The following is a 24,853-nucleotide window of genomic DNA, read 5'->3' as shown; positions in this document are numbered from 1 at the left end:
TCTCATTCAGCTTAATTGATTAATTGGATCTTGATTGGTCATGTTATCATTTTAAATGGGATTGAATAGTTGTACTATATGTCTGATGAAGGTCGTGAGACCGAAACGTTGCTATTAAAATGTTGATACTTATTCACAAGTATTGATAGTGTGCGGCAGTTCCTTGTTTTTTTAGCTTTAAAATAAAATAAAACACACTTTCGAATTTATCCGATGCCTTACTGAAATAAAGTGAATTATCATAATTTGTGTAAAATCCCGAGTTTGTGTTTATTAACTTACCCTAATGGAAAATAAGCATAAACGACTGATGTAAAATTACGGAGCCCTGCATGACATGCGGAAAATATTGTCCATATCAGCCTATAAAATATCTCTCCTTTGCAATGCCAGTAATTTCATGCAGTCATGCTCATTGCCCACTAAAAGTGACACTGACTTATCTGCTGGGTAAATGAATAAATATAATAGCTATAGCCAGTCCTTCCAGAAAAACGCGGAGTTTTTTTGTGATTGTTGCGGGCAAAAATCCTTGATTACGCGGCCTGTTTTCTTTAAAAATGCGATGGAATATGCGGGATATTTATGCAATTTTTTGCGATGAAATTGCGGGAACTTGCAAAATTTGCCGGAACTTGCAAAAATTGCGGGAACTTGCAAAAATTGCGGGAACTTGCAAAAACTGCGGTTTGATGAAAAAGAGGAAAAAAAAGTGATTCCCCCAACACCCTGTTCTCACCAGGCTACTACCTTAATGTAAAGAGTCCTTTCTTATTACTTCCTATGATAAGCAAGCATACTACATCACAGAAAGTGCTGGAAATATTTAATTTCTCATCTTGTTTTATTTCAGACTGTAACGAGTGGAAATAAGGTGTGGCCCCTTTAAGAGCTGCGCGCTCCCTGTCTAACTGTCTGCAGTATTATATGTGCCATGCGCCTCGAACACCCCATGTGTGCGGGTAATTTCTGTTTGATGCTACTTCTTTTATCTTATTTTGTTTATTAAGTAACCACGTGGACGGTAGAACGTGTGACAGACAGTTACGAGTTCGATTTGCGAATAAAGTGCGAGTTGTGAGATGCCAATCGCCTCCGTGAGTCTGTCTGGCCTCTGCAATCACTTCAGCTGTGAGCTATCCCTATTTTTCTTCCCGACACAACGCGTTACAAGACCTTAATAAACACATCAAACTTACAAAACATTGCTGAGTCAAACAAGTTCTGTAGCTTTACTAGAGGAATATGCTACAACTTCAGTAAAAATGAATAAATGAAATATTTTAAAATAAAGTGTGCTCCTGTTTTACAGCTTTTCAATGATGTTCACGTCGCGTAATTACGTCACTTCATAGCGTTCCCATGGCAACAGGGGGAAGTGGCTGCTCTTGTGTGAAGCAAACGCAACATTTTCCAACTTTCTGCTAAGATATATGTGACTTTTTTGCGACGAAAATGTGGGGATTATGAAATCATGCAAGCCCCGCATATTTTGCGCGGAAATCAGCAATTTATGCGGCGAAATTGCGGAGTATTTGAAAAAAATGCGACCCCCGCATAAATATGCGGACTTTGGCTGATTTTGCATTGAATTCAGCGATCGCATAATCGCGTTTTTCTGGAGGGACTGTATAGCTATAGGCTAAATATAAAACAGTGCATCATATCAGCAACATATTTCATGATATCGCCCAGCCCTAAAACTGCTCAATATTAAAGCTTACAATATTACTTTTTGTAAAGCTGCTTTGAAATGACGTGACATGATGTTGACAGTAACTTCATCTAACTTGATTCGTGTAAATTAATCAAAACATTATCCAATTGATCTTTACTGAAATCGCCATGGTTATCACTTAATATTTCCTATGGCCAAACAGTGTACTAGATCATTCATAAACTGTACATAAAGGAATGCGCATGCTCATGCCTCAAGCGTCTACGTCAATAAGATTGCTGTATTATAAGCCAATAAAATCGGGTGTGGGCGGAGCGACACGTGTCGCCCCGCCTTAATGTGTGGCCCCGCCCCAATCGTCCAGACTGCACTCTGGGGTTACTCGGCGGGAAAAGAGTTAAAAGATAAGCTTGTTCTGTGTAAATGGCTCCTAAGAATGTTTAGTCAAAATTTTATTTTATTTAACTTTAATCACAGCTTTCACATCATAATTAATAATCATTAATCATAATCATCAATAATAGTTTCTGAAAAAAAATGTTCTCTCTAAATAAAATTCACCTCCCATTGCCACATACCCAATGAGGTGTACAACAAACACTAGCCACATATTATATGCATTACAACCGGTTAGAGAGTACCCTCACTTTAAAATGAGCCATTGGTGCTATTAGACTATGTGAGTCCACAATCAATAATATTCTTCAGGGGTTTGCAGGGTTTTCCCCTTCTGTAAGGTGACTAAGACATTTCTTCTGCCTGACCACATAAGAGAAGTGGAGTGGGTCGAGCGCGCTGCCAGGTCACAACACTTGGAGCAGTCATGAGGCAGACAGTAATAATTCGTTGGCTCTATATTTGTCCAGCAGGAGGGCCGTGACAGCTGAGAGCGCTAAACCTGCGCATGCCAGAATGTGACTGACTCTAAACTGTTTTGATATAGGCTACGGCTCCATTGTGAAAACATCCCGAATAAACAGATGCCGTTTCCTGACTCAAGTCATTTCGTTAACTCCATTCCCCCCAAAGCCACACTGACAAGCAATGACATCAATGCTGTTTAGCAAGATTAAAAAAGATTGTCTGAATGTAGGTCCGAATGTTCATCAGATAGCTGTAGCTGTGAGCATGGCTTTCGGTTATTGTTCAAGCCTTTTAGGAAATGAGTAAACAAAGACTTTGACCTCAGGGTATACAACTCTGTAACTGTGTCAGTCTAAGTCTGCATACTGGAAAGGTAAGATATGAACTAAATCTTTCATTCTGCTATGTCAAATGTTTAATTTTGTACCGGTATGTTCAAACTAGAAAAACAAAAAGTTAATTGTTTTTATTGTATACATAGTTCATTTGTGTTGCACTGTGTGCAGTTAGTTTTGTGTTCAGATACTGCTTATCTTAACAAATTAAATGACAATATAGAACCATTAATACTATGTAATTATCAGAATAACTATGTTTTTTTGTTTAGTCTAGTTTTAATAATTAACAAAAATGATATTCAGGTCTGTAATTAGTTTGGCTACTCTGAAAATGTCTCCTTTTTGTTAGGAAACCGTGCTCTAATTAAAGCATGACAGAAACAATCACTCTCTCCACGGGTCAGCAGATGCCATCGGTGGGCCTAGGAACATGGAAAAGTGCCCCAGGACAGGTGCATGTGTAAACCCTTTCCCACCCCATCATATGTCAGACATTAGCTGATAAAAATGTCAAAAACAGCCCAAAATTTGACTTCTGTACAGTATGTAATAGTAGCATTTTCTTGTGTTTGTTAGCTTCTTTATTATGTATTGATTGTGTCAGAACTGGATTGGATTGTGTCGTACAGGTGAAGCAGGCTGTCCTAGCAGCGTTAGACTGTGGCTACAGGCACATTGACTGCGCAGCGGCTTACGGCAACGAGCGAGAGGTCGGAGAGGCCCTGACTGAACTACTTGGACCAGGAAAAGTACCTGCAGATAAAACTATATACATAAAACACATCATTTAGCTAGAAGTCAATAAGAATCAATCATCAATACAGCTCACCATCATCACGTCTCACACATGAAATTTGTACGATTTATGACTACCATAGTCCCTGAGACGAGAAGACATTTTTGTGACCTCCAAGTTGTGGAACACCAAGCACCATCCAGATGATGTCGAGGAGGCCTGCAAAAGGTCTTTGTCAGATCTGAGGCTCTGTTATCTGGACCTGTATCTCATGCACTGGCCAATGGCCTTTGAGTAAGTCATTGTGTTTCCATACCATGCCTAGATCTTGAATAGCAGAGCAATTTTTCTGAATGTCACCAACATACACTTCAAATGTTTTTGAAATAGGTCTCGTAAGCTGCATTTATTTGATCAAAAATACAGTAGACCAGTAATATTGTGAAATATTATTACAATTTAAAATAACTATATTTTATATTATTAGGCTGGCTATATTGTAAAATGTAATGTATTCCTGTGATGGAAAAGCTGATTTTTCAGCATTATTACTCCAGTCTTCAGTGTCACATGATCCTTCAGAAATCATTCTAATAAGCGGATTTGTTGCTTAAGATCATTCTTATTATTATCATTGTCAAAAACAGTAGTGCTGCTTAATATTTTTTGTGGAAACTTTTAAGCTATTCACATTTATTTGTATAGCGCTTTTCACAATACATCATTTCAAACCATTGAATTATATTGAATTATAGATGCCTTTCCTGTCACTTTTGCTCAATTTAACAAAATCCTTGGGGAATAAAAGTAGTACTTTCTTAAAAAAAAACAAAAAAACGTACTGACCTCAAACTTTGAAACGGTAGTGCATCTGAACAGAATAAGTTTAGGTTGGGATAAAGCTGTGCAAGAGAATCAATGAAACAAGGCTGTACAGATGTCTTGAAACAATCAAACCATTCAGCTAAAATGATTCCTTCTTTTGGTTGTATGTGTATTTTTTTTCATGTTTTCAATATGGTTTCATGCGTGCTACAAATATTATAGATAGTGTGTTTTAAATACTTCCAGGAGAGGAGATGAGCTGATGCCGAAGCATCCTGATGGCACTATTCGGTATGATGACTCTCACTACAGAGACACATGGGCAGCCATGGAGAAGCTGGTGGACCAAGGGCTGGTAAAAGCCATTGGCTTGTCAAACTTCAATGCCAGACAGATTGATGACATTCTCAATGTTGCCAAACACAAGCCAGTGGTCAACCAGGTATGCAAGAGTGACAACTGCACACCATAAGACTGGATTGTCTTTGCATTAATTTGCCATTGACAACTGATAGGCATTCGAAAGGCATTTTTACTACACATCTTTATCTATGGTTATACTTATCCTTTGATATGTAAACTAAAACCATTATAACTATATAGTTTTTTTTGTTTATAAATAATAAATACATATTTTGAATATTTATCATTTCAAATATTATAAAATAGCTTTTTTTCTGTATTCTGTATACAATATTTTCAGGTGGAGTGCCATCCATACCTGGTTCAGACTAAGCTGGTATCTCACTGTTGGAGTCGAGGGCTGGCAGTAACAGCATACAGTCCTCTGGGTTCTCCTGATCGTCCATGGGTTACACCTGGACAAGCCCGTCTGCTGGATGATCCAAGAGTGGTCGGTATGGCCAAGCACTATAACAAGAGTCCTGCTCAGGTCATCAACAGGTGAGGACGGTAAACAGATCCAAGAATAGGTTCACATTTACTGATGAGAAGGGATTCCTCCAGAACTCTTACCAAGTTTTATATTAGTATTATTAGTGTATTTTTGAGTACATGTCCATTATGCACTTCTGGTTTTGTTTTTGTCTCATAGATGGCACATACAGAGGGGTGTCGTTTGCATCCCCAAAAGTGTCACTCCATCCAGGATCAAACAGAACATTGAGGTAGGTTAAAAAGACTTAAAACTTTTTTTTTTCTCCAATTTTAAAATACTTTTTCCTGCCCCATTTTGAACATGCAGATAAAATAAGAGGTCGATTTTCCTGAAAAGCTGTGGCCCTTTTCACATTTCCGGGTTTCTCAGAAGCGGAAGTCTTCATAGTTGGGTAAACTTCTGTAGTGGTGAATGAGAGAATATTAAATATTATATTAAAAACATTAAATATATATATATATATTTATTTCCATTTGCTCAAATAGTAAAATAAAAACTCCCCAACAGTGTTTTCACAACTTTCAAAAAGAGGGGAAAAAAATTGATAACGGCAGTCAGAAGAGAGAAAGATGTAAATTCAACCGTCACTCCCACAGCCACGCTGTATTAGAAACACCCTCACAGCAGCGTTAACAAGTCTTGTCATTTGATGCAAAGGTAATATTATACTAAATATAGTGTTATAAATAACTGAACATAAAACAAAAAAACAAAAATATTAACAGTCCATGAAAAGGATTGCTTTCTTTGTTGGGGCATCCATATCAACGAATCACAGCAACACTGACTCAACCAATGGCGGGAGTTTGGGGCGGGGCTATGATTTTGTCCACCCAATGGATGATGGGGGGAGTGTTCAGGAAACCTGTTTGAAAATAATTAATTATTTTTGTGCATCCATTTGGACATGCTTGTGACAGAAATTAAACACTTCAGCTTTAAAACGTTAATATTCAACCTCCACGTTTTAGCACATGCAGATTCACCTTTAGGTGCTCTCGCATCTCAACTTCAATGCATGGGTTATTTAACGACTGAGTCTACACGTAACCAAATTACTAAAATAATGCCTGGAGGGTTTAAGCTAGGTCAGTCATCATCATTCTTGTTCAGAATGTCAACAGAAGAGAGGGCATACAGAGACACCTGGAGGACAATAGCTGTAACGAGGAGAGAGTTAATGGGATAAGAGTTGAAATGCTGTTGTTTCAAAGAAATTAAGCTCAATATTCAGTGAATATCTTTCTCTCCACTGTTGCTCTCAATTGAGATTGGTGAGACATGCAATCTGTCAAACCTGGTGTGGCACATTTTCTGAGCATATGCTTGAATGAGATTTGAGAGCTGCAGTAAAGATTGTTAATGTAACCATTGTTCACTTTTGCACACAGGTGTTTGATTTTGAATTATCGGATGAAGACATGAGGCTCATCGAATCCTTTAACAGGAACGAAAGACTTATTGTTCCAACTATAATGGTAACTACGAATACTTAATTGCAAATCAAACAAAAAAATCGTTACTGCATTGAAATGTCTATTGTGGCTGAAAAAAAGTTGTCGCTCCACAGAAAGATGGACAAAAGGTTTGGAGAGATGCAGGACACCCACATTTTCCCTTCAGTGATCCATATTAACAAAACAGAGGATTTTTTTTTTAAACCGATAAGATCTAAAGGTGACATGTTTAATAAAATTAATTTTAATAAAAAGCTGCATTTAAATAATTGTTTCTTTTGAATTTATGCAGACCCCACCTAAGGTGTAATACACATGGCATTTTATATGAAACCAAGTATTTAGCATATACAACCATTGTCTGTACATGTGCACAGATCCCAAACTTCTACCAATTAAACACCACAAAATCAGGTCCATTTCGTGAATTTTATTTAACATTTTTCAAACTTGTAATACATTATATGCTACATTCATAATAAAAAAATGAAGTCATTAGCAATTTTTTTATTTTTATTTTTTATCATCCTTCCAACAGCCTAGCATTAAACCCCACCACTAAAGCTGTTCATATAGCTTGTGAAGTTAATGAAATCCCTATTGTGTATGGTTTTTACTGAAATTCACCCCCACCCACAGAATGTTAAGATCAAAGTTCTCAGAAATCATCCTTTCACAAACCAGAGCAAAACACAAGCAGCTACATGCTTTTCTCTATCAACAGAGGGGGGTGGACAGAAGGGGAACGAGGCGAATAAAAAACAAGGGGAATGGACTTGAAAGGAGAAGCGGAAAATAAGAAACAAAAAGCACAGTCCTAAAAACTTGGAATTTTTATTTTTCGTCTTTTGTACACGGAGGCCTGTACGAAGAGTGGCCTGTGAGGGTCAGCCATGTGGTCACATTTATCCATAAAGATCATCATCGTTGTCCTCATTGAAGACTGTGCCTCCGCCGCCACCAGAGGAGCTCTGACTTGGTCCACTTCCTCCTTGGTTACTGGATGGGAATCTTAAATAAAACAAACATTTGAAATCTTAATGAAAGAAAACCAAATGACAGCATCCTGACAATGTTAAACAGTTGATGGACCCCATTAACGTCCATGGAAAAAAAATTATAATATGGAAGTCTTTGGGGTCCATCAACTGTTTGATTACCCATATTCTTCAAAATATCTTGTGTTCAGCAGAAGAACGAAATTCTTACAAGTTTGGAACAACTTGAGTAAATGACAATTCTCATTTTTGGGCAAACAACCACTTTAATATCACAAAAGCTGCCACTAAACACTAATTTAAGAACCCACCTGAAACTGCCAAAGCCTCTGCTTTGCTGCAGGGTCTGTGCGAACATCTCATATTTGCGGATGTCGTTATCACTGACAGAGCGGCGGGCAAAGCGCATGGCCTCCTCAAAATGGTCCTTCCTAATCTCAGGCACAGGGTCATCCTCCTCCACTTCCTGAATATACAAGATCAAACCAACCAACATGTTGGAAAATCAAAACGGCCATACCAATTTAAATGCAGGAACATTAATCAAAACACAACATTATGCCATTATCCATTTGAATTTGCCCAATTTTGAAAAATTGCCCAACTAGGATGTTTAAAATAAATAAATAAAATAGTACTTGAATGGTTCGAGAAACACTACATTAGACAAACTGAAATCTCACCATTGCAGAAGGGTTGGTCTGCCTCTCGCGTTCCCGCCTGATCTCGTTCTCAATGGACTCACGGATGGCCAGTTTACAGGCCCTCTGACAGATCTCGGTCAAATCAGCACCTGAAAAGCCATTGGTCATCTTGGCCAAGAAGTCCAGGTCCACGTCCTACGCAAGGACAACATTTTAATACCAATTAATAAAAAAAATCCAAAGAAAAAAATAAAGCATCCAACCTCACCTTTGAGATTGGAGACTTCCTGAGATTCGCTTTGAGAATGGAAATGCGAGACTTCTCATCAGGCAGTGGGATGTAGATAAGCTGGTCCAGTCGGCCAGGCCTAAGGATGGCAGGGTCAATGATGTCTGGTCTGTTGGTGGCCCCAATGATGAAGACGTTCTTCTTGCTGGACATACCATCCATTTCTGTGAGGATCTGGTTAATGACTCTGTCAGCTGCTCCACCACCATCACCAACGTTTCCACCACGAGCTTTAGCAATGGAGTCCAATTCATCAAAGAAGAGTACACAAGGAGCAGCTTGACGAGCCTGGAGGACAGAGACCAAAACCATTTTAAAATGCATCCTTAATTTACATGTCATAGTTGCTACAATTTTTCTTCACGTTCAACATTCAAAATCAAATAAACAGGATTGAGTTAGAAACCGCTTCCTTGAAATTACAAGATCACATACCTTGTCAAAGATTTCACGGACATTAGCCTCTGATTCTCCAAACCACATAGTGAGCAGTTCTGGGCCCTTGATTGAGATGAAGTTGGCCTGGCACTCATTGGCAATGGCCTTGGCCAGTAGGGTTTTACCACAACCTGGTGGTCCATAAAACAGCACACCCTTGGATGGGGTCATGCCAAACTTAAGGAATTTGTCTGGATGTTCCACTGGGTACTAAAAAGGATAGAAAATGTAGTAAGCATTTCAAAATTAAGCTGTGTGAACATTTTGTAGTCAACAAAATCTGAATAAGACTGTGCTCAGTACCTGCACCAGCTCCTGCAGCTCTCTCTTGACATCATCAAGGCCACCAATATCCTCCCAGGTGATGTTGGGCACCTCCACTACGGTCTCTCTCAGGGCAGAGGGGTTGCTCTGGCTAAGAGCCCACTGTTAGGTAAAAGAGCAAAGCAATTATGTCTTTTCTTTCTGAATGCAAGTCTCACACTTAATTGGTTTGAATGTTGTAAGAGTTACTTAGATAAAGATCCTCACCCTGAAGTCATCCATTGTAACAGCCAAGGAGTTCATAACCTCTGCGTCGATGGTCTCATCCTCCAGATCGATGAGGTCCATTTTCTTACGGATGGCTTGCAGAGCAGCCTCTGAGCAAAGGGCGGCCAGATCAGCACCCACATGGCCATGGGTTTCATTCGCCACCTGAAGACAATTGGAGGATGGTTCAAAAAACAAACAAAAAAAACTAAATTGTGTGAAAATGCACCTATGCACTCATATTTGAAAGGGGCACTAGCCACAATTACTTGGTGTCTCTTTCATGTCATTTTTAATGTTTTGTTTTATTTAGGGCACCGAGACATTCTGAAAATGCATTCTTTTTGGGGGGGGGGGGCATTTTTAAATCCACTTGGCTCAAAATTCTGAGGGGGCAGACTTAATGCGCATGACGCTTCTGCCATTGCCTGCTTAAGGAGACCCAGTTTAAACAAAAATGAATCATCACTGAGCACTGAATGTTCTAACATTCTCTGAAACACACCTGCTCCAGATCAACATCATCAGCAAGCTTCATGTTCTTGGTGTGAATCTGAAGTATCTCAAGTCTTCCAGTAGCGTCTGGAATGCCGATGTCCACCTCTCTGTCAAAGCGACCTGAAATCAAGAGTCAGGACATCAGCACAAGATGTTCCTATCTAAGGTGCAGTGCATGTAGCCAAAGAGCCTGAATATCAACTGGAAACATATTTGCTCAAATGTTGCTTTGTAAAGAGACATCAACAAAGTAATCTCACCAAATCGCCTGAGAGCTGGGTCAATGCTGTTGGGTCTGTTAGTGGCTGCCATGACTATGACATGAGCCCTTTGTTTAAGTCCATCCATCAAAGTGAGCAGCTGAGACACAATGCGCCTCTCCACCTCACCATGAGTCTGGAAAACATTTAGAGAAACATCCCTTAGACATTCTTAAGCCGCCTTTCCACTGCACACGACATTCGCATACGATTGTCGCACGTAACTTTGAAATTGGTCGTGAAGCAACCGTTACCTCGGCTTATGCACCATGGTAAAATGAATAATTAATGAATGTAATGCAGGCATGTATGAAAATATCCACACAAAACAAATGACCCTCAATACATCTAAAATAAAAAAAATAGTAGATTTTATAGAGCTAATCAACATATTGATTTAATAATTCTGCCATAATTCTGTCCAACAGCTGTCGTTTGTCGTGTGCAGTGGAAAGGCGGCTATACATACATCATACACCTCAGATAAGACGTTACTTTAAAGTAGGAAAACGCAAAAGCAGACTAACTATAAATAACATTTTGCTATTTTTAAAATTAGGTGCATGATAGTACATTTTTGGTTTATAGTAACATGAATAGAAGTAAAACTAGAGGAAATAAAGCTACGGCTTTCAAATTAAAATTTGAATATTCGTCGAATTTAAAACAATCGAATGCAAAAACAGGGCATTCAAGTTTTCGGTGTAAGTCATGCAGCCTTATCAGTGGCGCACGAGATGTGATGACGGAAGAGTAGTTATTGCCTTTTAATGTTTTGTTAACCTATCGAGTTGAACCTGTTGCTTTGTTTAAAACATTGCAGAAATAGAAAAGCTCAATGCGGAGAAGATCTTGTTTGCGTCACAACCATAACCAAGCAGTTCACACAGAATGCATTTTCTGCTCTGCTTTTCCATTGTAAAACATGCACTAGACGGACATCTTTGACCGTTGCACTCACGTCTTGCACAAGAGATCCGCATGTTTAGAAAGCTGTGTAAAGTTAAAAGAATGTCATCTTCTAAAAAACAAGTCGTGAGACTTTATGGGTTTTTTCCATTCCACTGAATCTCATGTTTTTAAATGCAAAAACATACTTTATGACTGTGATCAGCTCTTTGGCTCTTAGCATTGAACTATGCATAAACGCATGATGCCGTTTTGTTCATAATTGTTTATGCAATTTACAAAATTATATTTGATTTATAAAATGTTATTTTATGCACTTCATGATTTATAAAAAATGCACTATTCCCCATACAGTCATTTCATTGCTTAAAAAAAAAAACTATTTAAAGGTACAATATGCAGGATTTTTCGCCACCAGGGGTCACTAACCTCTTACAATAAGAAAGGCGTATATTAATGACGTATATTCCGCATTAAGCGGAATTATGGATCTTGTCGTCAAGCTGATGGATCTTTTTATGGATGAGTGAATACATTGATGTTTTTAACATGACTGTGGTATGAAGCAGGCCGCGATTGCTAGACCAAATCAATACCAGATACCAGCGCCACACGCAACGCGAGTCCCGCGGATATAAAGGAATAAGGACATTTCATGCTACCGAACTACACGCAAGTGTTGAATTAATACTCACACAGGTCAGTTTATTAGAGGAATTAAACTTGAGGTAACGCAGCGCTGTTCCACTTGGTCTAACAGCTACACTATCACACTAAACTGCATTTGTGGGTGGAATGTTGTTAGATCATATTCTAACTTTTCATCATGTTGAACTACATAACATTGATTAGTTTTATGTACATTTGCTCAACTGTCTAATAAAGTAACATGCAACACTCGCGTCTCTGTCAAGTTAAAGTTAGTCGCGGACGTGGAGCTCTCGGCATCTCAAAAGATGTTGATCTTCGTTTTATTCCTCTTTGTCTCAAAGTCTGCTTGCCATGGTCCATAATGTTTGAACAAAACAACAACAGCGTGAGCGTCCTTCTAGGCATAACGGGCATAACCCAGTTGTCAACTTCTGTCGCCATGGTTACTATTGCAGTACGAGGTCAAACCTGGCGGAAACCGGGGATATGACGCCATTGACTGGCGACTCCTCACCCCTGCTCCCACGCCCCGTTTCCTTGGTTAAAATCGCAATTTTCTCACAATATCCCAAATGTTTCCAACTATTTGTAAATTGTAAGTAAAAAAAAAAAAAAAAAAAACATTGGCCTAGTGGTTTTTGGATATTTTACTGCAAAAATCTTGCATATTGTACCTTTAAAGGGTCATGAAACCCCAATTTTTTTTTTGAGATGTGAACAAATATTTCAAGGCTGCACATCACTGAAAACACTAAAAGCACTCATTAATTTTATCAACAAGTGGAAATTGGTTATTTTTGCATTTTTCTGAGCAATTTCGTTCTTCCGGGTTGAAAAGCAAAGTCGAAGCAACGTCACAAAATCTGAGTTTGAAGCGTGCTTTCAGGGCGTGTGACTGGCTGCCGAGACTGGAGAGCACAATTCTAGGTCATCAGTTTCTGAGCGCTTCTCTGGATTTATTCATGAGAATAAACTTTTAACCCAAGCACTGTGCTGTATTACGCATTAGATCAATTAAATTGAGAGTGGTTTCTGCCCGGAACACCGCGATGAGTTTAACAACGCTTGCAACGGATCATATACGGACTGGAGCAAGCGCGTTTCAAGTTATGGACATTTCATATACTCTAGTGCTATAAACATGGACCAGCACTGTGTAAGTGCACGTCTTCTTCAAATGAAATATATGTGCTAATAATGTCTTTCGAAAAATAGAAGGGGTGTAACCCTGGCATCATGGCCAAATTTACCCATTGGCCTCTGTCCATCATGGCCTCCTAATCATCCCCATATACTGATTGGCTTCATAACTCGCTCCTCTCCACCAATAAGTTGGTGTGTCATGGGCATTCTGGCGCAATATGGCTGCCGTTGCATCATCCACGTGGATGCTGCACATCGGTGGTTGAGGAGATTCCACCCCTTCTATGTGTAAAGCGCTTTGAGTTAGGGCTGCACGATTAATCGAATTTTAAATCACGATCACGGCTTCCCACGATCAAATTCGCGTGATAGAGCGATATTTAAAATGCGTCATTCCGTTTACAGAACGCTCCGTATCGAAGGTTTTTTCTTTTGAACGAGAGAGACAGTGTCCAAGAGTGCGCTCGAAAGTGCGCGAGAGATACCGAATGTGTCTGCGTGCGAGCGACACCGCGCGAGAGATATCGAATGTGTCGGCGCGCGAGAGAGGCCGAGTGTCCAAGAGCGCACTCGAAAGTGCGCGAGAGATACCGAATCTGTCTGCGTGCGAGAGAGACCGAGTGACAGTGCGCGTGAGAGACAGAGTGTGAGCATTAGTAAATTGGTACATACTACATAGTAATCTATACAAAAGGCATGAAAGTTCGATAAATGGACTCCAAATTATTTCTATTTATTAAACAATAGTTCAAAACAAGATGTTTGTAGTACTGATTATTGATCACATAAACTTTCATATGGAAGATTAAATTGATTAAATTTATGCAGTAAGACTTCACAACTAATCACTGACACTGTACCACATTATTTTACATTTCTTAAGCATCAAATAACAAAGACTCTGAATTTCATCCATTAATCGAACTTCCATAGTGCATAGTTCTGCCTTAACAGAATGTAACCAAATGAGAACGTGTCATGGAATATTTGTTTTTTATTGATTGTATATTTTGCGCGTTTTATTCACATCCATTATGCAGGTACAATGCAAGTTTATATTTTTGCTTCCTAAAATATATTTACAAAATGTAAAATAGTGCCCTGTTGAAGTTGCGCTACATTTTCTTAATTGTTTTATTTATTCTTTAAGGAGATGCACTGAATTTTGGTGAATAAGAGGACCTATTTTATTTTGATGCACATTGTTGTACATTAGCAGGAATGTAGCACAATATGGATGTGAAAGCAGTTATAATTAGCCTAAGTGATAAAATTTGTTTTGGTTAAAATAAACAAATAATCGTGATAATTAATCGTGATCTCAATATTGATCAAAATAATCGTGATTATCATTTTGGCCCAAATCGTGCAGCCCTACTTTGAGTACCCAGAAAAGGGCTATATAAATGGAACATAATAAATTATTAATAAGGACACCGATATGACACTGTTTTACGACACTTAGTGGTGCATTAATATTTTGCTCATTGTGCCCTCTCTTGGCCTCAGAAGACAAGCCAAAAGCTTTTTTTTTCTCTTCCCCTAACTGAAATTATGCCTTTCAAGTTAAAATATTACTAAGTCTTAATTTAAGTATAATTCAAATTTAGTTTTAGCCATTTTGACTATAAAGCATCCAAAAATGTAAGAGAGGATTTGGGGAGAGAAATGTCCTGTAGAATAACTCATACAAAATACATTAAATCGGTATGTTTCCAAGACAACATTTCATTGTAATATTTTCTTATTATTTAATGTAATATTTTATTTTAATTATGTCTTTATTTAAATATTTAATTATTTGTCTTTCACATTGCAAGAGCAGAAAGATAAAAAAAGGCAAGAATTTGTATCCATGATAAGACTGAAAGCTCTTACCACAGAAGTTATTAGAATATCAATGTGTTACAGCTTAAAATATTTTACTGACGGATAAAATCATTTACAACCCAGTCAGTCAAAGTAATGATTTGTAATGATTCTAAGTATTTGTGCAAAGCAAATGATGTGATTGAGTGTAATAATCTTTCGTCCATTACAAAAGCAGTCTTACCTTCTCTCTTTTGGGAGCAATGGCATCAAGTTCATCAATAAAGATGATGGCTGGTGCATTCTTCTCTGCTTCCTCAAAAGCTTTGCGCAAATTGCTCTCAGATTCACCAGCCAGTTTACTCATGATCTCAGGGCCTGGGACAATTAAAATAATTTACTTCAATTTTCCTCAGGGTCATAAACTGAGATACCGACATACAAGCATAAAACAAATCATTAAAAGCCATTAAAATTAATTTAAATTGTTTTCTTGCATCCCCACCATTGATGAGGAAGAAGAATGCTCCTGTTTCATTTGCCACAGCACGAGCTATGAGTGTTTTTCCAGTTCCAGGGGGGCCATATAGCAGAATGCCACGGGGAGGCTGTAAATAATTTAAAAAAAAAAAGTTATTTGTACCTCGGACTATAAATTCACAACACTTTAATGTGTTTAAGTCTCAGTGCAGACAATTACCTTCACTCCAATAGCCTTAAAGAGAGCTGGGTGTCTAAGAGGCAGCTCTACCATTTCTTTGATTTGGGCAAGCTGTTTCCTGACCCCTCCAATGTCATCGTAACCCACCTCATTCAAAGACTCTTCCTCATCCTGCAAACAGGAGTGCAGACGCATTCATACACACTGTTCCACCACAAAACCCATTTTAAACCATGACAAAACTTGAAACATCTACTCGCCTCTCTCTTGATAGGTTCCCCCTCACAGTGGATCACTGTGTCTGGGGCCACAATACAGTACGGGCTGGGGTCAGTCTCCACCACTTTGAACTCCACAGCACGCATGCCTCCTCTGACCAGGAAAATATCACCTATGGAAATCAAGCCAAACCAATGTTATTAGAAATAAGAAAAATATATATTTTTTTAAATGGATGATTCACACATTTCATGCTGCTTTAGACAAACCACAAACTCTTTCTGGTCCTTAACCCTCTGGGGACCAGAAACGCGCCGGCGCGTTTTGCTCGTTTTTTTTCACATAGCAGAAAAATAGACTTAAAGTACTACCATCATTTCTGTTCATATAGAGTTAAGAAATCTGAGAAAATAATCTGTTAAATGTCTACTTTTTTATGTGCCCACATACAATCGAAATAAAATATTTTGCTTTTGTAAAATAAAGAAAATAAACAGGGTGTGCGTTCTGCCTCTCGGTCACCGTGAACTTTTTTTCTGGAGCACGTCTCTAATCTTCAACACAACTCAGCTAATACTATTCACCCAGCCATAAGCAATATATCTTTTAAATCATTTGAGTTTGTACTTTTAAATGATCCGATTCAAAACTAAAATTATTATTCTCCGTTTATGTCATCTATATAAAAAGAGAGACGTGTCAGCCCGTCTCATTATCGTTCTCTCAGCTGATTATCTCTGGTAATGTGACACGCCCACGGAGAGCACGCGCTATTCAAACGCAAATATGTGAAGCAACACATTGAGACGCGTTAACGCCCATAAACTCTGAAAACACACATTTTTTAGTCAGATTAATCTACTGTCGTCTTGCGCGGCTATATGAGGAACAATCCTGGGACATTTACCACTGGGTTTATTTTCACTTCGAGGATGAACAGATTCAGCTGAGAAGTAAGTGTTTTTTGCAAGTGCTTTGTTCTAATCGCGATATAGAATAACGTAGTGTCTGAAAAACGGAAAAATAGCGTACTGTTAAACGTGAATCATGTTTGTGTGTGTGTGTGTGAATGAATGAATGAATAAACGCACAGATACGCACTGTTACAGACTAAATAACATTTCGTTGACTCGTTTTGGATAAAGTTTTTACTCTAAAATAGACATCAAATAAGCTTTTTTAGGAGTTTCTGTTCATATGTTAAATATATAGTATGTTTTGTCAATAAACTAATCAACTAAGATTGTTATAGTGTTTGTTCAAGCTATATCAAAATAATGAATCCTCAACTTTGAAATATGTATGATCAAACTAAGACATTTATGGAGAAAGACAATTTTCTTTTCAAGATGTTTCCAACTCTAACTTTGAACTTTGAACTGAAATAAAACCATGTCTATATGGTGAAGGGTGTGTGATAGAAGTGTCCAGACGTATGCACCCTGTATTTTCCTTATATAAATCCAAACAATCTAAAAGCCATTCTTTTTTAAATCTCCTCATTCTTTGTGCAAGGCTCCTGTAATGATATGGCCTGATAGCACCTAATAGGGCCATTATGGGGAGGGTCTTTGTCAGGTGTGGAATGCCACACATATTAATGAGAGATCACGCCTCCTCGCATAAAGCTTTCTCAAACAAAACACATCATTAAAAATGTAAAAGACTTTGACTTATCTGAATGAGTAGTCAGGATGATTCTCACATAGTTTTGGAGCAAATATTCTAGGCTATGTGATAAAATTTTCAAAAGTCTTGTGAAGAAATAATCAATATGTGTTTTGTGGTCTTATTTCAGCAACTTTCATTTTTATTTTTTTCAATAACCACGCATAAACATTATTCTATTAAAAATACAAACATGTACATACATGTTGCTCAGATATCATGGTAGCCAAATTTGTGCTATATAGAGTGAATTTACACCTTTGCCATTAACATGTTTATAAATAACTGAAAAAAGCACAAATGTCAGTGCATGTCAAAACATCCCAAGGGCCCCAAAAACACTCTGGTCCCCAGAGGGTTAAAGGGTTAGTTCACCCAAAAATGAAAATTCTGTCATCAATTGCCTTCATGTTGTTCCAAACCCGTAAGACTTTAGGTTCAACTTTAAAACACAAATTAAGATCTTTTTGATTAAATCTGAGAGTTTGGTCTCTCCATTGGCAGCTACGCAACTACCACTTGGACGCTTCAAAAAGTTTATAAAGAGATCGTAAAACTAATCCACATGAATTGAGCGGTTTAGTCCAATTTTTTCGCTTTGAGGAAAAGATTTAATTTAGGACTTTTTTCACATATGAACATTCAACGCACACATCAGTTATGATAAATGGAAGTTCAAGCATGCTTGCTTGACGTGCAAGAACCAATGAGGTTAATTCTAGTGTTGCGCAGCACGTTTGAGCTTCCGCAAGAACCAGTGATGTTTGTTCTCGTGCTTCAAGCAGGTTCGGTTGAGCTTCTGTTTATGTGCACTGATCAATGTTTATGTTAATAAAAGCCTAAATTAAATCTATTAATCATATAAAGTGATCGAGTCTCTTCAGAACATTTGGACTAAATCACTCAATTGCGTGTATAAACTACTTTATACGGAGGCAAGATGAAAATAAAGGAATAGAGGAAAATAAAATGTTATCAAAACTTTCTGAAGACAGTCAGTTCTTTTTAGAGATACATTCATATAAACCCCATCAGCAATTAATATTTATATTTTTCTTCCTAGTTTTCTATTTTGAGCATCGTGAACATTGAGTGCAATGTGCCTGGTACAGTATTTGCGTCTGTGTTCTCTTCTTTGCATCCGTCTTTAGAGTGTCCCGTCTCTGTCCTGTGTTAACATCCTGTCGATCGGCCAAAATAAAACTAAAAAACTATTTATTGCTGGTCGACCGGTGAATAGCCCCTTTCGCACTGGGTAGTTCTAGGAACTAGGCACCAAGGTGGTTCCCCGAGAACTAAATGTTCCCCAAGGGCCATTTTCCTGGTTGCATTCGCACCGCCAGAAGGAACTCTGAAGTGACGCAAGCCACGCTTGTGACTTTTGATGGCGCTGAGAACGCCAGAGCCTGCAGCACTCCCATTCTCAGTCTTCATTAGTTTACGATTTGTTTAACAGTCCAGTCTAATACATTATTAGATAGAACTGTTATACAAAGAAAGTAGACCGTATATGAAAAAGTATTAGTGTTTGCCATGTGGTTAATGCCCAATGCTGGATTTTTCGTAAAGGTTGAGAGGTCCATCTATCACTGTTTTACATGTTCGTAGAGTTAGCGGAGTAAATATATAGGCTATAATCTGTGTGTACACGTCTTTTTTTTTTTTTAAATGGCGGGTGCTGGTGTTTCACGTGCGTTCGGCCAATCAGCGTACACTTACGTCACTGGTAGGTCCTATTGTGCTGGTTTATTCCCCTACTCTGAAGTAGCAGCTAATTTAGTTCCCCCAAAAGGAGTTCCTAGAACTAAAATCGTTCCTTGTTCCTGCGGTGCGAACACACCAAAAAGCAGGTACTTCCGCCAATAGTTCTAGGAACTATGAATAGGTTCCTCCGGTGCGAAATACCCTAATCTCTAGTAATTACTATTGTAACCACATGTAATATGTAACAATGTGTATATATGATAATATGTAATATGACTAAAATAAAGTTTGTTAAAAAAAACACAAAAAAACAACGTTTTTGAAAAGACGACTCTTATGCTCACCAAGGCTGAATTTATTTGACCAAAAATACTGTAAAAAGGTAACATTGTGAAATATTACTTTTTTTCTCTCTAATGATTAATGATTAGACAGTTCAAAACAACAGTATTTATTTGAAATACAAATAATTTGTAACAACGTAAATGTCACTTTTGATCAATTTAATGAGTCCCTATTAATTTATTTCAAAATAAATCAAAATTACTGACCCCAAACTGTTGGATGGCAGCTAACAGATTTAACATAAAAATGTACATCTCACGATTAATCCAAAAGTGAACAGTAAAAAAAAAAAAAACATTATCTTATTACAATTATAATGAACACTGGAGGTAATAGTTACCTTTACGGATTGGCCGATAAGCCTCCAGGAAGTAAGGCTTGAGATAGACCTCAAACAGATTGCCTGTGATGCCTTCTACCGTGTCATCGATTGGCAGAACGTGAATGCGCTTTCCATACTTCACATCTGGACATGGCTGAATACTGAAAACCAGAAAGGGGAACAAATGAATGATCCATCCTGAATTTAACAGGAACATTTTCGAATAACTAGTATTTAAGTCCTGTCGATCAGAATAACACCCTAAAACTGTTGTAACAACATTACCAGGATTATTCAGCTAGCAAATGCAATGAAAGTTTAAACTGAAAAAAGTCTAACCTGATAACATCACCAAGGCGCACCCTGAGGTTGTTGCGGACCACCCTGTTCATGCGAACCTTTTCGTCAGAGCAGGTGTCATCGGACAGGACGATGCAAACAGTCTCCCTCCGTTTCTTGCCCTTCAACAGCACTGTGTCCCCCCTAAAGAGCTGGAGCTCATCCATCTTTGCCTGAAAAGTAAAGAAAATGTGATAGGCACATGCAAATGGACATTTTTATACATTTATAATCCGACTGAAGATTTTACCTGAGAGAGAGACACAACACTGTTGTCTTCATTGATGGATTCATCAACAATCAACCTATTTGGCCTGTTCTTCTGCTTCAGAATGGCAGTGGAAAGATCATCATTTTTGGATCTGTGTGGAAGAGGAACATTTTAAAGCAGTGGTCCTCAACCCTTTTTTCCCCTCAGAGGCCCCCCATTTTTCAACACAATATGCAAAGACCCCCCATATTGCTGTATGACAATACTGCTTTCAAACACTGGAAGTATTGATATTAAATTTAGCATGATAAGCTTTGCGATTCGGGATTACGACGCATGTTCTTAAAAAAAAAACGGTATTGAAAAACCTGTTATTGGGAAAACGCGTTCAGCATTTAATTAAGATCATTTTTTTATATATATAAAATAAAATAGTTTTAATTCATCCTGTGGCACCCTTGGTTTTCTGAGGCTCTTCCATGGAACAGAAGAGATGATGCTCTGCAGAATGACAGCTTCTCACAGTTTGGTTTCACTGCATCCATTTTTTTAGGTAACCAAGGCTGTTATTGAGCAAAAAATGTTAGGAACAAAAAGGGTGCGAGTAAAGACTACTCATTTTCGGGTGATCTGTCCCTTTAACAATTCTTGGCACTTCACAGGTGGTTATCAGAGACAGATAGTTGCTATTTTCTTTCTTTCGGTATCACTTGAGGCGGAAGTGAAAGATAATTACATTTCATATTACGTAGCCCTTTCATGTAGAAAGAATTTACATGACATTAAACTCTGTTCCGAGAGAATAACACTATAGAGTCTATGGACAAGTGCACGTCTGCTCACATGTACGTTTGTCAAGCTCAAGTTACTCTAGTCTAGAGCTTTCCACAAAACACCGGACTGAAAGCCGTAATGATCCGCTAGATTTAGCCCGGGATGCGGTCGTAAGCAAGGCCTTAGAGTAGCTGATCCCGCAGAATACAACAATTTAAGCTGTACACCGTTTAAATGTTTTTGTTTTTTTTAAGAAGGAAAATAAAAGAAACTAAACCAAAACGGTTCTCAGGCACGTCAATAGGCAGAGGCCAACAAGCGCGTGTGTACATAAGCTAACAATGTACATCCTCGTAGCTAACAGACAGCAAACGTTATATCTTTACATACTACTGAACTATACAGCTAACTTCCTCACACAAGTGTTAGTTTTAGTCGTGTACACAACCTAGCCATGTAATGTTCAGGTTATGGAAGTATGATTTGTATTCCTGCCAGACGACGATGAGCGAGCTAGCAGCAGTTAGCCAGCTCCAGTTGCCAATGACACAGCAAATGCTCCTGTGTGACATGTGAAGCCCAAACCGCTGAAACAGTAGTATTTAAGTGCTTATAATGTAAAGCTCTAGGGTCCGATACATTATCTAACGGTTTAAATGACACATTATCTGCGGTTTTTGATTTGATGGCTGAAATATCTAGATCACGGGATTTGTCATCATCATCATCATCATCACCTGCTGCTGCTAACGTTATATGTACAAAAACGGTTAGCTCGTTTTGAAGCTTATTCGCGGTTTTACTGCTATAGAGAATTGATATTATTTTTATTCAATGGAGCGACATGCGGGCCGTTTAACGGGGTTGTACGTGTTTTTGTTCCGAGCAGTCTCCGGTGATGCCGGTGGGCCGAAAGCCTCGATCATGGGAGATGACTCAGTCTGGTTAGCTTACATGCTAAACACAGCTGATCATGGTCTTCTTAAAACTCCCGCAGAAGTTTAAAATGAGTAAAGAGAACGTAAATACCTAAGGATTAAAGAGATTAAATCAATTAACATGTAAACCCAGATGAGAAATCTGTAGCGTGTAAACTCGCTCTTTTCATTGATCACCATTCATGATGCGTTCGTCTTTTAGCTTAACGGCTAGCTAACTGGCACTCAAAAGAAAACAAAACAACTATCAACAGACTAAATAACTCATCACTAAAATTGTACTTACTCTCCACCCGAAGCCATATTGCTTCTCCCGGAAAAAGATACAAATAGTTGATGGAAATGAGTAGCTCTCTTAAGTGACCGATTCCAACCTTCACACTAGCTTTTTACCTCTGCACTGGATTAGCCTGCTAACATCAACTCTGCGGAGAAAAAGTTTCCTCGCCCATTTTCAACGTTTAGCCAATCAGAGCACACGTCGCGATTTCTTGCGTTGACCGATTGGCCAATCTTGGACCAACTGTGGAAGAGCTTAAACATCATTGGTGTCTTTCACGGTTCATTGCGATTGGTTTATTTTCTGCTGCGTTGTGAATTGTCTCTTTTGGATTGGCTCGGGAGAGTCTGATTAAGCGGTTACTCTGCTGAGCCGAAGTGTCAAAATGTCAACAACTTTATTGCCAAATAGGCAATGTTGCCCAACAGGTTAGGTAATCTCAAAAAGACACAAAACGCCAAATATATGTCTCAGATAATATATGTAAAGAATGTTTTTAATAATAATACTTTAAATGAGCTGGAATGCAGAGCAATGCGGTGAATGTATAATATTTCTGTCATAATAAACAGGTGCGTCTGAAAAAATCGAAAAGTATGTGGAAAAGTATATTTTTCATCAAGTTAAGCAAGTGAATATATTAATATATTCTATGCTCATAACACGTAAACTAAAATGTTACAAGCATTTTTTAATGTAGATAATTATGGCCTATATGCTAAAATAATATATAATTATGGCCTATAGCTAAAAAACCTCAAAATATTAGAATATCTCATTTCGAGTTTGATTAAATTGTGTCTGTTGTATAGCCTGAGACACAGGCTATACAACAGACAGGAGATTTTTTAGAAACTATTAAAGTTCCCCTTACCACAAGTACATTGGTTTCCCTTTTGTACTTTTTATGAGTTTGATTAAATTACCATTCATACAGTATAAATACCAGATATCTGTCTAGTTCAATACACACAACCGCAATCATGGGGAAGACTGCTGACTTGACAGTTGTTCAGAAGACGATCATCAACACCCTCCACAAGGGAGGTAAGCAACAGAAGGTCACTGCTGAAAGGGCTGGCTGTTCGCAGAACGCTGTATCGAAGCATATTGAAGTTGACTAGAAGGGAAAAGTTTGGCAGGAATAACCGCAGCCTTGAGAAGATTGTCAAGCAAAGCTTAAGAACTTGGGAGAGCTTCACAAGCAGTGGACTGAAGCTGGAGTCAGTGCACCAGAGACACCACGCACAGATGTCTTCGGGAAATGGGCTACAACTGTCGCATTCCTAGTACCAAGCCACTCCTGAGCCAGAGATAACATCAGAAGCATCTTACCTGGGCAAAGGAGAAATAGAACTGGACTGATACTCAGTGGTCCAAAGTCCTCTTTTCAGATGAAAGTAAATTTTTCATTCCATTTGAAAATCAAAGTCCCAGAGTTTGGAGGAAAAGTGGAGAGGCACAGAATCCAAGTTGCTTGAAGTACAGTGTGAAGTTTCCAGTCGGTGATGATTTGAGATGCCATGTCATCTGCTGGTGGTGGTTCACTGTGTTTTATCAAGTCCAAAGTCAGCCGTCTACCAGGAGATTTCAGAGTTTCATGCTTCCATCTGCTGACAAGCTTTTTGGAGATGCTGATTTCCTTTTCCAGCAGGATGTCACACCTGCCCATAGTGCCAAAACAACTACCAACTGGTTTGCTGACGATGATATTACTGTGCCTGATTGGCCAGCCAACACGCCTGACCTGTATTGTCAAAAGAAAGATGAGAAACAGACGAGCAGAAGGCCGCTATCAAAGCATGCTTGGCTTCAATAACGGCTCAGCAGTGCCACAGGCTGATCGCCTCCATGCCACACTGCATTGATGCAGTAATTCGTGCTAAAGGAGCCCTGACCAAGTATTGAGTCCATAAATGAACATTGTTCGGTAACGCTTTAGATTACAGCCCGGAAAGTACTGTGTAATTAAGAGGAATTTACAGAGTAACTTTCAGTAATTATAGTGTACCTATAAAGTACTTGCATGTAAGTATAAGGGAACAATATGTAAAGTTTGGGGAATAAAAGGGTAACAACCAGGAGAATTAAAAAAATATTTATACTGTAAGTATTATAGAACTAAGGGTAACTTATTCTACTATTATGATACAACAATCTTACATTTGGGAGCAATTTAGCGAGAACATACACATTGCTTACCTTTTTGTAATAATTGTATACCAATACATACTGTATAGGCTTTTTTTTAATTACAGGGTACATATCTATGCATTTATACTTTTATTTATTTATTTTATGATAGTAAAAGTGCAGATGTTTAAGTTGGGCTAACATGTTTCAAGGCAAGAAAAGCTAAGACTATTGCAATTTTTTTAAATACTGGGAAATATATCTTGTTTCATGTGGTTACAGGGTAAGCGGTG

General features: G+C 38.4%; 2 protein-coding genes across 2 annotated transcripts; one reads left to right on the top strand and one right to left on the bottom strand.

The window, feature by feature from the left end:
* Positions 1-2,805: 2,805 nt before the first annotated feature.
* akr1a1a (aldo-keto reductase family 1, member A1a (aldehyde reductase)) lies at positions 2,806-7,050 on the top strand. The gene is made up of 9 exons (XM_056269992.1): positions 2,806-2,915; positions 3,251-3,332; positions 3,510-3,629; positions 3,759-3,910; positions 4,688-4,883; positions 5,145-5,344; positions 5,496-5,568; positions 6,731-6,817; positions 6,910-7,050. The coding sequence occupies exons 2-9, from the start codon at positions 3,252-3,254 to the stop codon at positions 6,973-6,975; spliced, it is 975 nt and encodes a 324-aa protein (XP_056125967.1). The 5' UTR covers positions 2,806-2,915; position 3,251; the 3' UTR covers positions 6,976-7,050.
* A 161-nt stretch (positions 7,051-7,211) lies between these two features.
* Positions 7,212-22,592, bottom strand: vcp (valosin containing protein). Its single transcript, XM_056269991.1, has 17 exons — positions 22,434-22,592; positions 20,475-20,586; positions 20,225-20,397; positions 19,904-20,046; positions 15,888-16,018; positions 15,667-15,798; positions 15,472-15,574; positions 15,211-15,344; positions 10,455-10,590; positions 10,202-10,314; positions 9,697-9,861; positions 9,469-9,591; positions 9,163-9,375; positions 8,707-9,015; positions 8,478-8,633; positions 8,106-8,260; positions 7,212-7,807 (listed from the first exon to the last, which is right to left on the bottom strand). Exons 1-17 carry the CDS (start codon positions 22,448-22,450, stop codon positions 7,702-7,704), a joined length of 2,421 nt encoding a protein of 806 aa, XP_056125966.1. The 5' UTR covers positions 22,451-22,592; the 3' UTR covers positions 7,212-7,701.
* Between the last annotated feature and the right edge of the window lie 2,261 nt (positions 22,593-24,853).

The sequence above is a fragment of the Rhinichthys klamathensis genome, unplaced genomic scaffold (assembly GCF_029890125.1).
Source record: "Rhinichthys klamathensis goyatoka isolate OS25496 unplaced genomic scaffold, OSU_Roscu_1.1 h1tg000296l_1, whole genome shotgun sequence".
Taxonomy (NCBI): Eukaryota; Metazoa; Chordata; class Actinopteri; order Cypriniformes; family Leuciscidae; genus Rhinichthys; species Rhinichthys klamathensis.
The sequence above is the reverse complement of the archived record's forward strand: the minus strand, read 5'-3'. Positions and strand labels throughout refer to the sequence as shown.